This window comes from Dama dama, chromosome 1, assembly GCF_033118175.1.
Source record: "Dama dama isolate Ldn47 chromosome 1, ASM3311817v1, whole genome shotgun sequence".
Taxonomy (NCBI): Eukaryota; Metazoa; Chordata; class Mammalia; order Artiodactyla; family Cervidae; genus Dama; species Dama dama.
In genome coordinates this window covers 62084072-62102693 of record NC_083681.1, presented here as the reverse complement: position 1 = coordinate 62102693, position 18622 = coordinate 62084072, and the positions used below count along the sequence as shown (strand labels likewise).

At 37.5% G+C, this 18622-nt stretch overlaps 1 protein-coding gene across 1 annotated transcript in view; it reads left to right on the top strand.

Moving 5' to 3' along the window:
* The window catches only part of CCDC73 (coiled-coil domain containing 73), a 114008-nt gene that overhangs the window by 58269 nt on the left and 37117 nt on the right, over positions 1–18622 (top strand). Inside the window, exons 9-10 of the mRNA XM_061151358.1 lie at positions 16555–16683; positions 17631–17690. Of these exons, the coding sequence (XP_061007341.1) occupies positions 16555–16683; positions 17631–17690 (189 nt within the window). The remainder of the gene's footprint in view (positions 1–16554; positions 16684–17630; positions 17691–18622) is intronic.

Here is an 18622-nt window from a genome sequence, read left to right as displayed (position 1 = left end):
GGAATGAGTCTAGAACAGATCACTAGTATAAAGCAAGCCATCTAATTAATTCCTAAGTTATTTACTTCATACACTTACTCTAAGAAAACCCAATATAAAAAATTAAAGAAAAATGGTTGCAAATTTTCTTTTAAAAATCATTTTAGTGTGCAAATAAGAAGCTTGAAAGCAAAGTTTTAGAACATCATGTGTAAAGAAAAATGTACATTATTTTAAATGTAATATCATTGTCTTTTAAAAAATCAATTTAGCATTTAAGACTTTTTTTATTAATCAGGTGGTGTTTGACTAAATTCCAAGTAACAACACAAATATTAGTCAAATTTAGATTAAAATTTTGAGGTTTTCTAACAGATGCTTTCCCTTAGTCTCCTAAAGTTTTAAAAAGTTTAATTAATTGCTGAATTGACTGTCTTTATTTTTGTATTCTTCAGTATCCATAGTCAGTTTAACTGTTAACCCATGTTTTTTAATATGTATCCAGGATGGATATATTAAGAGCAATAAATTCTTTTATTCATTAAGTTTGTTGAGTCAAAGACCATCTAGCTTATGAACTAGAATAATGTTTTTTATCTTGTCTTACTTATTTTCTAGAATATCCTTGGATCTGAATTTATAATACAGTATTAATCCATGTTAATCTCACAGGTTTAGGGTTGTTAATTAAGTCAGTTAAGGTTCTAGCCCCAAATATGCTGTTCTGCTAAAGTTAACATAATGCCAGTGACTCACCAACTACTAAACTTTATTTTTTATTATTGGTAAGGAAATTGTAGTAATCTGTAGTAATCTGTTCACATTCAAATGAGGAGCATCTATCTGTAACATGGTGGTCTACAGGGTTGTGGTTATTTCCTTGATTAGAATAAGCCATCTGGTTCAATCAGTGATTAAACCCTTAGCACTATACTTTCCTGTATACTATACAATTAACTCAGCACTATACTATACCTGTCACTTTCTATGCAGTTTTACAAAGTGACTATGAACTACTATCGTGCCATTAACTACTGTCTGTTTGACTGACATTGACTGTTCTCACCAAGTTTTTTAATTTATTTTTTATTGCCATTTGCTTTATCCTGAATAAATCACCTTACATTTCATCAAATCCTATTTTAGGCAAAGATAAGTCACATTTATTTCATATCATGTTCCATATCATGTTCATCATGCTTTTCTTCTTATGTTCATTAAAAGTTTTTAGCACCTCTTAGATCCCTGAATATATTAAGGTGCTATGGGATAAATATGAAACGTGGTACCTTTCCTTAAGGTAGTTCATTCCTACTGCCACTAGGATTTCAGACCACTTTAGTTTAAAAGTAGAGAAAATAATCGTAGAACCCCTTGAATTCACCTTGGTGGTGGTTTAGTCTTTAAATTGTGTCCAACTCTTGGGACCCCATGCACTGTCACCTGCTACGCCCCTCTGTCCCTGGGATTTCCCAGGCAAGAATACTGGAGTGGGTTGCCATTTCCTTCTCCAGGGGATCTTCCCAACCCAAGGATTGAACCTGGGTTTCCTGCCTTGCAGGCAGATTCTTTACTTACTGTACCACCAGGGAAGCCCTGAATTCACATTAGTAGTAATAATAAGTAACAATGCCTAGCACATAGTAGATGCTCAACAAATACTTGCATGGATTATTACATGCCAGGCACTTTGTTTTGTTAAAAAAATTATATTCCCATTTAACAGACGAGGAACTTGAGGCAGAATGCAATTAAGTAGTTGCCTAAAGTTACACAACAAGGAAAATAAAATTAGGATTGCAATTCAAATTTGGCTCCAGAACCTGTGATCTTAACCATTCTACTGTATAAGCAACTTATCTACACGTTTCTTCTCTGCTTCATTCACCATTAGAAAGCATATATTTATTAAAAGGAAAAGTTGCCTATATTCATCCTCCTAAACTACCAGGTCCCCATAAGCTTTGACTCTATGTATCTAGACTAATATTTCCATTACCTTGAAATTCATCATTAAATACTGCTTCCTTTGGGCTTTGTCATTTGGCCCTCCTTCTCCAACCTGAGCATCCATTTCTATCATCTGTACCATTACACACCCCACTTAGTTCTTGGATTGACTTCTAATCTTTTAGTGTCCATTACTTCACCCAGTCCATTGGCCTCTTCCTGCATACACATAATTCTCTGCATAGTATTTCTCATTTATTCTGTTTCTCTTAACTTGTGCTTTATCTTTTTCTTTAAAACTAAACCTTTCACTGTAGTCTTCCTAAGGAGATACATGAGTCAGACCATACTAAGTGTTGCTTTTCTCTTTGTATTTTCATTTGCAATATGAGTTTAATGATATCTGCCTTTCCAGTTTTATATATCGTGCATGTGTGCATGCTCAGTCACTCACTTGTGTCCGACTCTTTGTGACCCTAAGACCACACCCTGCCAGGCTACTCTGTCCATGAGATTCTCCAGGTAAGAATATTGAAGCAGGTTGCCATGCCCTCCTGCAGGGGATCTTCTCAAACCAGGGATCAAACCTGTGTCTCTTATGTCTCCTGCATTGGCAGGCAGATTCTTTACCACTGAGCCACCTGGGAAGCCCCTTATAATAAATATAAAATAATATATGGAAAAGCACTTCAGAAAGTTTATCATGCTGTAGAAATTTATGGGATTATTTTTACATGCAAGTGAAATTAGGTTAAAATTAAGGCAAATTTTGATGGATTTGGTTTTTCTGCACCATAACTATAAAGGGTTATTAGTATTGACTTTCAAGACAACTGAAACATAGCCTCATCTGGTAAACTTTTTATCGGATAGGAAAGTCTGAAATTTCTTCCAACTCATTAATTGCTTTTTCTCCCTTCATGCTTGAATTATATTGTTTCTTCAATGGCTAATTCTCTTCTTCATATCTTCTATTTACCTTCTTCATATCATCTCTAAATTTCATGGAATCGTAGGGATCATCTGATTTATTGGTTTTTAATCTTTCTTTGAATTGTAGAACCTTCTGTTAAAGATTTGGAGGCTCAGAATTAAAACAAAGTAGAGCTACTTGTGTTTGAAGGGAGAGTTGAAAGAACACTGGAGCCATGCATGTTGACTCTTTCTTCTCTATCAGCAGCTATGGAGGGGGGCCATGGAACCTCTAGGACTTCTTGGAGCACAATTTAAGAACCACTAACTGGATCCAACAGTTAGGTGAACTACTCAACGTCAAGCAGCTTGTAAAAAAGAGTCTGTATTTATCCTCACTTTGTACCATATACTGTTTGTAGTCAGTAATATTCTAAACAACCTATAAATTTTATGTTAGTTGAAATTCGTCACGTAGTAGATGTTGTGATAATTCCTCGATGTCCAGTGTGTCTCATATGATCAGTCTGTCTTTAAGCTTTAATATCATCTCCAATCTTTGTGCCAATATTTGGTTCAGGAATGAACATGTGATCTAATTCTGGCCAGGGGGAGGTGGTTCAAAGAAAAAATATCCTTACTCTTTAGAAGGTACTCCAGAAAGAGACTATGCAATGAATTGCTATGCAATTCCTAAATTACCTCTTGCTACAGGATAAATATCCTTATCATTTAATGGTTCAAGTATGGTTTTCTGATAGTTACAACCCCAGCATGCTGATACTAATTCATGTTTTTCATTACAGAATATTGTATTTTGTAGAAAATGATATTTATTTTTCAAAATGATATTTAAAATACAAAATCTATTGATTTTAAATATTTGTGATACATTAAGGGTCTTTGGGTACAAATAAATTCTTCTGGCTCCCTAATTATCCTATTTTTCTCCCCAATTCATCCAAAGCTCTGTCATAACATCTTTCTTTTTTTCAATTAGCTCATCCTCCTTAATTCAATCATTCACTTTATGTAGATGACTTCATATCTATATTTCCAGCCCACATTTCTTTTAATCTGCAATTCTGTATTTTCAGCTGCCTGCATGTCATCTCCTTTTATGACTTGCTGTAATTTCATGGTCACCCATTGATTCTTCATTCTTCTCAGCCTTCCTCCTCTGACCCTGCCCATCCCCCCCAAAAAAAATTCATACAACCTCTCCTTTCAAAGGAAACCATCTTGCTGCCTATAAAGGTAACTCATTACTGATACATTGAAACTTTTTTTGAGGGAATTTATCATATATAACCTTTTATAATTTGAAAAATAATGAATGAATTTTCTTTTAGAACGGTAACACCCTATGACTTAAGTTTGGTGATTTGTGCTTTTTTGGCTTTCTCAAGAGTCAGTCTCTTAAGAAAGTTCAAAATTGATGCTTGTAAACTGTGGTATTGGAGAAGACTCTTGAGAGTCCCCTGGACTGCAGGGAGACCAAACCAGTCAATCCTAAAGGAAATCAGTCCTGAATATTCATTGGAAGAACTGATGCTGAAGATGAAACTCCAATACTTTGGCCACCTGATGTGAAGAACTGACTCATTTGAAAAGACCCTGATGCTGGGAAAGATTGAAGGCAGGAGGAGAAGGGGACAACAGAGGATGAGATGGTTGGATGGCATCACTGACTCGATGGATATGAGTTTGAGCAAGCTCCAGGAGTTGGTGATGGATAGGGAAGCCTGGCGTGCTGCAGTCCGTGGGGTCGCAAAGAGTCGGACATAACTGAGTGACTGAACTGAACTGAAGAGTCAGTCTCTGAATATCATCCATCTCTTACTTATCTTTAATAGATTTTTCATCTGTTTCATCAGTGAAGCATTTTTCATTTTCATGCTTCTCTTTTTCACATTTCATAGTTTCCTATTCTAGCTTCATTTAGACAGCTTGAAATAATCTTTTTCCTTCATTTCCTCTACTTGATTATATCTTCCTTTAGAATGTCTCATATTTTCATTATCCATTTTCCAATAGTATAGACATTCATCATCTCATTCCTGGATTAATAAAATACCTCTTAGTCAGTATTCTTTCCTTCAGTTATTGTTCACTCTTTCTGCCAGACTAATTTTACTAAGTTATTCTTTTAAACCATTGCCTATATATGCCTGACACATCTACTTAGCACATGTGGAAAGAGTTTTAAATTGAATAGTTCTCCTTTGTCTTTCAAATCAAGTCCCAAACTTTTTTCCGCTTTATTGAGATACAGTTGACATATAACATTATTTAAGCTTTTGGTATACAATGTGTTGATTTAGTCTCAAACTTCTTAAAATTAGCTTTCTGGAACTTCCATGATCTGGTCCCATTTTACATCTTCAACATTGTTTCCTCCTACTTCCTAATAAGCATCTTCCATTCTTTGTAATCTAAAAATCTTTGTTGCCATTATCATAATTCTAAATTTTCCCTGTCTTTTTGCCTTTTTCTCCTTCATATTCCCTACTGCAACTTGAAATGCCTTCTCTCAATTTACTTGTATTAAACGGGATTGAGTCAGGAAACATGGCACATTGGAATGGGAAATTGAGAGAAGTTTGTTTGATGGAAGATCCATTTACAAAACTGTAGATAAGGTTAAGGGAAACCAACAAGGGATAGAAGGAGTTGGGGAGTAATTATACCACCTAGACCTGGTGGTGACAAGGGAAGGAAGCAGATCCTGGAACCTGGAGATAGCTATGTGAAAAGTGAAAAGTCACTCAGTCGTGTCCAAATCTTTGCAACACCATGGACTGTAGCCCACCAGGCTCCTCCACCCATGGAGTTTTCTAGGCAAGAGTACTGGAGTGGGTTGCCATTTCCTTCTCCAGGGGAATCTTCCAGACCCGGGGATTGAACCCAGATCTCCCACATTGCAGGCAGACGCTTTACCGTCTGAGCCACCAGGGAATCCCAGCTATAGGTAAGATATAGCTATAGGTAAAGCTATTGAAGAAAGCTGCAAATCAGAAGCTGTGGCCTTTGGTAAAGGTACAGAGTTGTCGCCAGTTTGTGGTCATGTAGGGAGGGAGCTGGGAAAAATACCTCAGTCACTCTGTCTTCCTAGCATACTGATTACTGGTGCCTCCCAGAGATTGAACCCAACAAAGGCAGAGGGAAGGGAACTTGCTTGCAGTATCCACGGATGCCAGTCACACAGGTCATAGAGAAAGAATGGAAAATGAATCAGGAGGCAAAGATGCAGGATATCCAGTATACTACTTACTCTTTTAGGCTCACCAGCTTCATTTAAACTTCTTTCCTTATTCAGTACATGCTGATTGTTCTCTCAGTGCATTATTTTGTCTGCCTGCGTTTTGGAGATAGGAGAATAAAGCCCTATCTCTTGACCGTGTGGTTACTTTTGCAGTCACTTTATGTAGTATACATGTCTAAAAGGGGATATGTGAATTGAGAACAACGAATTTTTTCTCCTGGATTTGGGACTAAACCCAAAGAGATTTAATCAGGTGAGTTTCTCTCTAGGTGGCTAAGGCTGTAACATAGAATTCTAGAGGTATTGAGAGCCCAGTTTTCTGCTACTCCTTTTTCAGTTTCCTTGATACCACACTGTCTTGGTTTCGCTCCTACTCAGCTGACTTCAGGTTTCTGTATTAGCAGCTTATTTAATCCATGAATCTTGGACTTTTTTAGAATTCAGTCATTTGTCATCTTTCCTTTTACTAAAAGTGAAGTGATTGCACCTGTTTCAATAGCTTTACATACTATTCAAAAACTGATACATGAGAAATGTGTTTATTTTAGAAAAAAAGAGAAAATACTTAAAATGAGGAAAATAAAATTTTCCTATAATCTCACCCTAATGAACCAATTTCAGTTTTTAAAAACTGAAATGTACTAATCAAGATTCTTAATTGTAAGATGATTTTTTTCAGCAAAGGAATTTGGATGTTGTTTATCTCAGACTTGGAAAGTGGTCAACAGCCAGGGAACGTATATCCAGAACCATAGCATGAAACCAACTTCCACCACTAAGCTGTTTTACATTGCAACTTATACCATCACTGTTGACCATAGTGGATACTGCTACTGCTACAGGAGTATCACTGTTGTTCATGGAGGCTTGACGTGACTAGCATGGCCTCTGCTATCTACTGACTGGTTCCTGATCCAATATCCAAGATAGGTGCTGCTGATTAGCAGAGCCTGATCATGTTTCTGAAGCTAGTATCTGGCATTTTTGGCTTCTGTTGGGAGCTTTCAAAGTTCAAAGGAGTTCAGTCGCTCAGTTGTGTCTGACTCTTTGCCACCCCACGGACTGTAGCATACCAGACTTCCCTGTCCATCACCAACTCCTGGAGCTTGCTTAAACTCATGTCCATTGAGTCGGTGATGCCATCCAACCATGTCGTCCCCTTCTCCTCCTGCCTTCGATCTCTCCCAGCACCGGGGTCTTTTCTAATGAGTCAGTTCTTTGCATCAGGTGCCAAAGTACGGGAGCTTCAGCATTAGTCCTTCTAATGAATATTCAGGGTTGATTTCTTTTAGGATTGACTGGTTTGATCTCCTTGCAGTCCAAGGGACTCTCAAGAGTCTTCTCCAACACCACAGTTCAAAAGCATCAATTCTTCTGTGCTTAGCTTTTTGTTTTTTTTTTTTTTTCAGCTTTCTTTATAGCCCAACTCTTATATCCATACATGATTACTGGAAAAACCATATCTTTGAGTAGACAGACCTTTGTTGGCAAAGTAATGGCTCTGCTTTATAATGTACTGTCTAGATTTGTCACAGCTTTTCTTCCAAGGAGCAAGCATCTTTTAATTTTACGGCTGCTATCACCATCTGCAGTGATTTTTGGAGCCCAAGAAAATAAAGCCTGTCACTGTTTGCATTGTTTCCCCATCTATTTGTCGTGAAGAGATGGGACCAGATACCATGATGTTAGTTTTTTGAATGTTGAGTTTTAAGCCAACTTTTTCATTCTCCTCTTTCACTTTCATCAAGAGGTTCTTTGGTTCCTCATCACTTTCTGCCACAAGGGTGGTGTCATCTGCATATCTGAGGTTATTGATATTTCTCCTGGCAGTCTTGATTGCAGCTTGTGCTTTATCTAGCCCAGCGTTTCTCATGATGTACTCTGCGTAGAAGTTAAATAAGCACGGTGACAGTATACAGCCTTGACATACTCCTTTCCCAATTTGGAACCAGTTCATTGTTCCATGTCTGGTTTTAACTGTTGCTGCTTGACCTGCTTACAGGTTTCTCAGGGGGCAGGTCAGGTGGTCTGTTATTCCCATCTCTTTCAGAATTTTCCACAGTTTGTTGTGATTCACACAGTCAAAGGCTTTAGTGTAGTCAATGAAGCAGGAGTTGATGTTTTTCTGAAATTCTCTTGCTTTTTCTATGATCCAACAGATGTTGGCAATTTGATCTCTAGTTACAATGCTGTGTAATCAAGAAAATCAGATCCTTGAACAGAACAGCAGTACTATAAAATACACACCCACTCAGAAGTTGGTATTTCTGGGTTTAAAAGTATTCAGATGTATCTGTTAAACTCCATGAACATGTAACTTCAGAATGTAGACTTCTTTTATGTCCCCATGAAGTCTGTCCTCTGCAATGTTGCCAGAGTTATTTTTCTAAAAAGCACATCTTGTTATGTCATTCTCCTAACCAAAATCCTTCAGTGGTTAATTCTTCATTGTCTGTAAGATAAAATTAGAACTCTTTAGCTTGGCCTACAAATCTTTTGATACTTGAATTTTGTCAAATTTCTAGTAAAAACTTGTTGTTCAGACACTAATTCATGTCTGACTCCTTGCTATCCCATGGGCTATAGCTCCCCAGTTTCCCCTGTCCTTTACTATCTTCCAGAGTTTGCTCAAATTCATGTCCATTGAGTTGGTGATGCTATCTAGCCATCTCATCCTCTGTTGCCCCCTTTTCTTCTTGCCCTCAGTCTTTCCCAGCATCAGGGTCTTTTCCAGTGAACCGGCTCTTTGCATCTTGTGGCCAAAGTATTGGAGCTTCAGCATCAGTCTTTCCACTGAATATTTAGTGTTGATTTCCTTTAGGATTGACTGATTTGATCTTCTTGCTGTCCACAGGACTCTTCTCCAGAACCACAATTCAGAAGCATTAATTCTTCAGCACTTGGCCTTCTTTATGGTCCAACTCTCACATCCATACATGACTACTGGAAAAAAACCCACAGTTTTGAGTATACGGACCTTTGTCGGCAAAGGTCTCTTTGTCTCTGCTTTTTAATACACTGTGTAGGTTTATCATAGCTTTCCTTCCAAGGAGCAGGTGGCTTAAATTCCCCCCCCTTACCCATGACATACTAGTTCTGGTCATATCATATTAGTTCTGTTTCCTTGAAAAATACCATGTTCTTTCATGTTTCTGTACTTTCCTGAGTGTTTTTGCCTGGAATATCTACTCATTTTTTGTCCTCTTCAAAAATTTATCTTTACATACTCAGTTTAAATACCACTGTCCTGTGTAATGCCTTCTTGATGCCCTTAACCAATTAAACTTCTGTACTTTCCTGTATTAAAGTACCTATCACATTATATTATAATTATTTCTTAAATAAATTTTTCTTATTAGTTACTAATAACTTGGGAATTGACAATCTTTTATATAATCTTTTATCTTAGAGGATTTTTAAAAAAATTTTTTATTAGTTGGAGGCTAATTACTTCACATCATTTCAGTGGGTTTTGTCACACATTGATATGAATCAGCCATAGAGTTACAAGCATTCCCCATCCCGATCCCCCCTCCCACCTCCCTCTCCACCCGATTCCTCTGGGTCTTCCCAGTGCACCAGGCCCGAGCACTTTGTCTCATGCATCCAACCTGGACTGGCGATCTGTTTCACACTTGATAATATGCATGTTTCGATGCTGTTCTCTCAGATCATCCCACCCTCGCCTTCTCCCATAGAGTCCAAAAGTCTGTTCTGTACATCTGTGTCTCTTTTTCTGTCTTGCATATAGGGTTATCGTTACCATCTTTCTAAATTCCATATATATGTGTTAGTATGCTGTAATGTTCTTTATCTTTCTGGCTTACTTCACTCTGTATAATGGGCTCCAGTTTCATCCATCTCATTAGAACTGATTCAAATGAATTCTTTTTAACGGCTGAGTAATATTCCATGGTGTATATGTACCACAGCTTCCTTATCCATTCACCTGCTGATGGGCATCTAGGTTGCTTCCATGTCCTGGCTATTATAAATAGTGCTGCAATGAACATTGGGGTGCACGTGTCCCTTTCAGATCTGGTTTCCTCAGTGTGTATGCCCAGAAGTGGGATTGCTGGGTCATATGGCAGTTCTATTTCCAGTTTTTTAAGAAATCTCCACACTGTTCTCCATAGTGGCTGTACTAGTTTGCATTCCCACCAACAGTGTAAGAGGGTTTTCTTTTCTCCACACCCTCTCCAGCATTTATTGCTTGTAGACTTTTGGATAGCAGCCATCCTGACTGGCGTGTAATGGTACCTCATTGTGGTTTTGATTTGCATTTCTCTGATAATGAGTGATGTTGAGCATCTTTTCATGTGTTTGTTAGCCATCTGTATGTCTTCTTTGGAGAAATGTCTGTTTAGTTCTTTGGCCTATTTTTTGACTGGGTCATTTATTTTTCTGGAATTGAGCTGCAGGAGTTGCTTGTATATTTTTGAGATTAATCCTTTGTCTGTTGCTTCATTTGCTATTATTTTCTCCCAATCTGAGGGCTGTCTTTTCACCTTGCTTATAGTTTCCTTTGTAGTGCAAAAGCTTTTAAGTTTCATTAGGTCCCATTTGTTTAGTTTTGCTTTTATTTCCAATATTCTGGGAGGTGGGTCATAGAGGATCTTGCTGTGATTTATGTCGGAGAGTGTTTTGCCTATGTTCTCCTCTAGGAGTTTTATAGTTTCTGGTCTTACATTTAGATCTTTAATCCATTTTGAGTTTATTTTTGTGTATGGTGTTAGAAAGTGTTCTAGTTTCATTCTTTTACAAGTGGTTGACCAGTTTTCCCAGCACCACTTGTTAAAGAGGTTGTCTTTTTTCCATTGTATATCCTTGCCTCCTTTGTCAAAGATAAGGTGTCCATAGGTTCGTGGATTTATCTCTGGGCTTTCTATTCTGTTCCATTGATCTATATTTCTGTCTTTGTGCCAGTACCATACTGTCTTGATGACTGTGGCTTTGTAGTAGGGTCTGAAGTCAGGCAGGTTGATTCCTCCAGTTCCATTCTTCTTTCTCAAGATTACTTTGGCTAATCGAGGTTTTTTGTATTTCCATACAAATTGTGAAATTATTTGTTTTAATTCTGTGAAAAATACCATTGGTACCTTGATAGGGATTGCATTGAATCTATAGATTGCTTTGGGTAGAATAGCCATTTTGATAATATTGATTCTTCCAATCCATGAACACGGTATGTTTCTCCATCTGTTTGTGTCCTCTTTGATTTCTTTCATCAGTGTTTTATAGTTTTCTATGTATAGGTCTTTTGTTTCTTTAGGTAGATATACCCCTAAGTATTTTATTCTTTTTGTTGCAATGGTGAATGGTATTGTTTCCTTAATTTCTCTTTCTGTTTTTTCATTGTTAGTATATAGGAATGCAAGGGATTTCTGTGTGTTAATTTTATATCCTAAAACTTTACTATATTCATTGATTAGCTCTAGTAATTCTCTGGAAGAGTCTTCAGGGTTTTCTATGTAGAGGATCATGTCATCTGCAAACAGCGAGAGTTTCACGTCTTCTTTTCCTATCTGGATTCCTTTTACTTCTTTTTCTGCTCTGATTGCTGTGGCCAAAACTTCCAACACTATGTTGAATAGTAGTGGTGAGAGTGGGCACCCTTGTCTTGTTCCTGATTTCAGGGGAAATGCTTTCAATTTTTCACCATTGAGGGTGATGCTTGCTGTGGGTTTGTCATATATAGCTTTTATTATGTTGAGGTATGTTCCTTCTATTCCTGCTTTCTGGAGAGTTTTAATCATAAATGAGTGTTGAATTTTGTCAAAGGCTTTCTCTGAATCTATTGAGATAATCTTATGGTTTTTATCTTTCAGTTTGTTAATGTGGTGTATTACATTGATTGATTTGCAGATATTAAAGAATCCTTGCATTCCTGGGATAAAGCCCACTTGGTCATGGTGTATGATTTTTTTAATAGGTTGTTGGATTCTGTTTGCTAGAATTTTGTTAAGGATTTTTGCATCTATGTTCATCAGTGATATTGGCCTGTAGTTTTCTTTTTTTGTGGCATCTTTGTCTGGTTTTGGAATTAGGGTGATGGTGGCCTCATAGAATGAGTTTGGAAGTTTACCTTCATCTGCAATTTTCTGGAAGAGTTTGAGTAAGATAGGTGTTAGCTCTTCTGTAAATTTTTGGTAGAATTCAGCTGTGAAGCCATCTGGTCCTGGGCTTTTGTTTGCTGGAAGATTTTTGATTACAGTTGCGATTTCCTTGCTTGTGATGGGTCTGTTAAGATCTTCTATTTCTTCCTGGTTCAGTTTTGGAAAGTTACACCTTTCTAAGAATTTGTCCATTTCATCCAAGTTGTCCATTTTATTGGCATAGAGCTGCTGGTAGTAGTCTCTTATGATCCTTTGTATTTCAGTGTTGTCTGTTGTGATCTCTCCATTTTCATTTCTAATTTTGTTAATTTGGTTCTTCTCTCTTTGTTTCTTAATGAGTCTTGCTAATGGTTTGTCAATTTTGTTTATTTTTTCAAAAAACCAGCTTTTAGCTTTGTTGATTTTTGCTATGGTCTCTTTAGTTTCTTTTGCATTTATTTCTGCCCTAATTTTTAAGATTTCTTTCCTTCTGCTAACCCTGGGGTTCTTCATTTCTTCCTTCTCTAATTGCTTTAGGTGTAGAGTTAGGTTATTTATATTACTTTTTTCTTGTTTCTTGATGTAAGCCTGTAATGCTATGAACCTTCCCCTTAGCACTGCTTTTACAGTGTCCCATAGGTTTTGGGTTGTTGTGTTTTCATTTTCATTCACTTCTATACATATTTTGACTTCTTTTTTTATTTCTTCTATGATTTGTTGGTTATTCAGAAGCGTGTTATTTAGCCTCCATATGTTTGAATTTTTAACAATTTTCTTCCTGTAATTGAGATCTAATCTTACTGCACTGTGGTCAGAAAAGATGACTGGAATGATTTCAATTTTTTTGAATTTTCCAAGACCAGATTTATGGCCCAGGATGTGATCTGTTCTGGAGAAGGTTCCGTGTGCACTTGAGAAAAAGGTGAAGTTGATTGTTTTGGGGTGAAATGTCTTATAGATATCAATTAGGTCTAGCTGGTACATTGTATCATTTAAGGTTTGTGTTTCCTTGTTAATTTTCTGTTTAGTTGATCTATCCATAGTTGTGAGAGGGCTATTAAAGTCTCCCACTATTATTGTGTTACTATTAATTTCCTCTTTCATCCTCGTTAGTGTTTGCCGTACATATTGTGGTGCTCCTATGTTGGGTGCATATATATTTATAATTGTTATATCTTCTTCTTGGATTGATCCTTTGATCATTATGTAGTGTCCTTCTTTGTCTCTTTTCACATCCTTTATTTGAAAGTCTATTTTATCTGATATGAGTATTGCGACTCCTGCTTTCTTTTGGTCTCCGTTTGCGTGAAATATTTTTTTCCAGCCCTTCACTTTTAGTCTGTATGTGTCTCTTGTTTTGAGGTGGGTCTCTTGTAGACAGCATATATAGGGGTCTTGTTTTGTATCCATTCAGCCAATCTTTGTCTTTTGGTTGGGGCATTCAACCCATTTACATTTAGGGTAATTATTGATAGGTGTGGTCCCGTTGCCATTTACTTTGTTGTTTTGGGTTCACGTTTATACAACCTTTCTGCATTTCCTGTCTAGAGAAGATCCTTTAGCATTTGTTGAAGAGCTGGTTTGGTTGTGCTGAATTCTCTCAGCTTTTGCTTGTCTATAAAGCTTTTGAATTCTCCTTCATATCTGAATGAGATCCTTGCTGGGTACAGTAATCTAGGTTGTAGGTTATTCTCTTTGATTACTTTCAGTACGTCCTGCCATTCCCTTCTGGCCTGGAGGGTTTCTATTGATAGATCAGCTGTTATCCTTATGGGAATCCCTTTGTGTGTTATTTGTTGTTTCTCCCTTGCTGCTTTTAATATTTGTTCTTTGTGTTTGATCTTTGTTAATTTGATTAATATGTGTCTTGGGGTGTTTTGCCTTGGGTTTATCCTGTTTGGGACTCTCTGGGTTTCTTGGACTTGGGTGGCTATTTCCTTCCCCATTTTAGGGACGTTTTCAGCTATTATCTCCTCGAGTATTTTCTCATGGCCTTTCTTTTTGTCTTCTTCTTCTGGGACTCCTATGATTCGAATGTTGGGGTGTTTCACATTGTCCCAGAGGTCCCTGAGGTTGTCCTCATTTCTTTTGATCCTTTTTTCTTTTTTCCTCTCTGCTTCATTTATTTCCACCATTTTATCTTCTACCTCACTTATCCTATCTTCTGTCTCCGTTATTCTACTCTTGGTTCCCTCCAGAGTGTTTTTGATCTCATTCATTGCATTATTCATTTTTAATTGACTTTTTTATTTCTTCTAGGTCTTTATTAAACATTTCTTGCATCTTTTCAATCTTTGTCTCCAGGCTATTTATCTGTATTTCCATTTTGTTTTCAAGATTTTGGATCATTTTTATTATCATTATTCTAAATTCTTTTTCAGGTAGATTCCCTATCTCCTCCTCTTTTGTTTGACTTGGTGGGCATTTTTCATGTTCCTTTACCTGTTGGGTATTTCTTTGTCTTTTCATCTTGTTTAGATTGCTGTGTCTGGAATAGGGCTTCTCTCTTTTTTTTTTTTTTGGTAAGGTTATAGTGTATTGAAAATGAAAATTAAGGAGTAGTAGAGGAGTACTAGAGGACTTTAAAAGAAATAAGAGAAAAAGAAAAATAGAAAATAGAAGAGAAAAAGGAAAAAAAAAGAAAGAAAAAGAAAAAAAATTTTTTTTCTAATTAAAAAAATCGTAAAAATCTATGAAAATGAAAGTTAAGGAGTAATTTGGGAGTAATCAGGAATTTTAAAGGAAAATAAAAGAGAAAAAATAAAAAATAAAAAAAATTCTTGTTTTTTCTACTAAAAAAAGAAGAAAAAAAAAGTAAAAATATATCTAGGAATTTCTCTGGAGCTGTTGCGGTCAGTGTGGGTTCGGCTCAGTTTCAGATAGCTCCTCCTTCCAGCTTACACTTCTTGGTATCTACAGGCCGCTTCCGGTGTAGTCGGTGTTTTCTACAGGGATTTTAATCTTTTGCACCGGTCCCTTCTGAAGCAGTTCCCTTTGTTTATTTGGCTTCTGTTTGCCGGTCTCTTCAGAGCCTCATTTCCGCCCTGACACAGGCGGGCGGAGGTGGACTCTTATTCAGGTAGCTAGTTCCGTCGCCCTGCGGGGAGGGGCTGGCGCTGCGGGGAGGGGCTGGCGCTGGCTTTCTCCGTCTGCGCTGTTCAGGCTCCCGGCTGCTCTATATGGAGCGCGCCCCACGCTGCCGCCCTCAGGTGTTCCACAAAAGCGCGGTAGAAAAAGCTGCGCCTGCTCTTTGTGCCTTCCCCGTCAGAGCGGTCCAGGCAGCCAGGGGCTTGGTGGGCGCACTCTGCCCGGGTGCGGCGCGCCCACTCCTTTCCGCGGTCCCAGTCTCAGTTTCTGCCGGCGCCAGTCGGGTGCGCGCGCCTTCTGCCCTCCGCGTCACCAGCCCCAGTCCCCGCCCGTGCCGGTCGGCAGTGTGTTTGGGCTGATTAATTTTCTCTCTCTCTTTTGCTGTCCCACAGTTTAAGTTGGCAACTCACAAAAGCTCCCTACGATTGTCCTTAGGGCACTCAGGCCCGACCCTACCCCAAGCAATGCCGCCCACTCCTCTCCGTTCCACCCCCACTTGCTGGTGGCGAATGCGGGTGTCTGGGGTACTTTTCTGCTGGGAGTTGCTTTTAGGCTCGTAATCTGTGGGTTTTATTTATTGTTTCCCTCCCAGTCAGGTTGCCCTCTGAGATTCAAACACTTCCCCCAGGCCCGCCAGTGCGAGGGTTTCCCGGTGTCTGGAAACGTCCTCTATTGAGACTCCCTTCCTGGGACGGATCTCCGTACTTAGCTCTTTTGTCTCACTTTTTATCCTTTATATTTTGTCCTACCTCCTTTCAAAGACAATGGGCTGCTTTTCTGGGCGCCTGATGACCTCAGCTAACGATCAGAAGTTGTTTTGTGAAGTTTGCTCTGCGTTCAGTTATTCTTTTGATGAATTTGTAGGAGAGAAAGTGGTCTCCCCGTCCTACTCCTCCGCCATCTTGATTAGCTTCCTAGAGGATTTTTGTTGAATAAGTCATCAGGGAAAACACCCTACTTCTGATTGATTAGTTCGTTTAATTAGTGTATTCTTTTTAAGAACAAAGATCATGCATTCTAGCTTTGTGTCACTGTGTTTGCCTGTTCTGTAACCACAGACAGCATTTCCATGTTGGCTAATTATCTTGCAAGGAAGGTAGGGAAAATAGACCTTGATGGGCCAGTCTTAGTCATTCAATCATGTCTGACTCTGCAACCCCATGGACTGTAGTAGAATAGGTTTAAAATGAACTTTAAAACTGTCAGAAAAGTGCCTTGCTTTAATGAAATATCTATACTGAATTCTCTGATGTTTTTTATGTTAAGGAACTTAAAAAAGTAACCTCAGACTTGATAAAGACCAAAGTCACATGTCAACAACAGAAGATGGGAGCAGAAAACAATTTAACAATTAAAGAACAAAAATTTCAAGAACTTGAAGAAAGACTCAAAATGGTATTTATTTAAATATATCCTTGTTTATAAAATTAAAATTTTTGTAAAATTTTTGAGACTGTAAAAACAATTGAATAAGAGAAGTATAATACACAATTTTCCCTTCCTTGTAGAGTTAATATACATAGTAAAGAAAGATTTCATGAATTTTTGAAAAATTGCTAGATACCTTTTGGCATTATCAACAAAACTTTAGGATAACAAAGTTTGTCTATAACCACTTTATTTTCACCTTACTATGGTATCAGGTAATCAGGGCTTCCATTGTGGCTCAGCTGGTAAAGAATCCGCCTGCAATTCGGGACACCTGGGTTCAGTCCCAGGGTTGGGAAGATCCCCTCGAGATGGGAAAAGCTACCCACTCCAGTATTCTGGCCTGGAGAATTCCATGGATTGGATAGTCCATGAGGTTGCAAAGAGTCGGATACGACTGAGCGACTTTCACTTTGCAGTTCCTTTTAGAGGTAATACTACCTGGTGACTCAGACGGTAGAGTCTGTCTGCAATGAGGGAGATCCAGGTTTAATCCCTGGGTCAGGAAGATCCCCTGGAGAAGGAAATGGCAACCCACTCCAGTATTCTTGCCTGGAAAATCCCTTGGATGGAGGAGCTTAGAGGGTTACAGTCCATGGGGTTGCAAAGAGTTGGACATGACTGAGTGACTTCACTTTCACTTTCAGGTAATCGTCTGGCATAACATCTTAAGGAAAACTTTTGGAGATGGAAAATGTTATTGTCTTCAACATTAACATTTATAAGTGCACCAGCCTGTATTGAATATCTAACACCATCTTCAGTTCACTAGAATCATTAATTCAACAGTAGACAAACATTGGTACTCTGGAGTAAAAAATAGGTCATGATACTCCTAAATTTGTTAAGTCCTGAATTGAATGTATAATTTGCTGAATTTTGTATCTTAATTTTAAAATTATTCAAATTTTTAGGAATTGGAATTAAATAAGAATATCAGTGAAGAGATAACCTGTATTCAAGAAGAAAAACAGGCAAGCAATCATAAGATATTTTGGAAGTCAGTAAATATTCTTAAAACCAAATACAGTGTGGAAAATGAGCAACAAATGGAATCATGCTTAGGTCAATTCCTAGCACTTAGTAAACACTCAGTTGGTGTATATTGAATGGATTACATATGTACCTTTTAAACCAAGTCTAACCTGTATTCACATTAAAAAATAAGTCAGGGACTTCCTTGGTGGTCCAGTGGTTAAGACTCCACGTTTCTAAAAGGGTGAAGGTTTGATCACTGTTTGGGAACCTAAGCTCCCTCATGCTGTAAAGTACTGCAAAAAAAAAAAAAAATCAGAGGAGAAATGAGGAGATGGTCATCAAAAGGTACAAACTCCCAGTTGTAAAATGAGTTAGTTCTAGGTATATAATGTGCAGCATGATGTCATATTTGAAAGTTGCTAAGATAGTAGAGTTTTTTTTTTAAAGAGACTCTGAAGACATATTCTTATTTTAAAAATATTTGTTTAGTAGAGGTCTAGTTGATTTACAATGTTAGATTAGTTTTAACTAAGCAACATAGTGATTGAAAATTTTTATAGATTATGTTCCATTTAAAGTTATTATAAAATATTGACTGTATTCCTTGTGCTGCACAATATATCCTTGTAGATTATTTATATTTTACAGAGATTAGATCTTAAATGTTCTCCCACATACAAAAAAGTTGGTGATTATGTGTGGTAATAGAGATGTTAACCTTATTTTGATAATTATATCACAATAAATATGTGTATCAGATCATCATATTTTATACTTTAAGCTTACACATATGTCAATTATATCTCAATAAAGCTGGGAAACGATTACATTAAAATAATTTATAAATAAAGTGTATAAATATAAATCACTCTTTTCCTTAGTTTAGACTACTGATACTCTAACAGATAATTATTGAAATGTATTTATG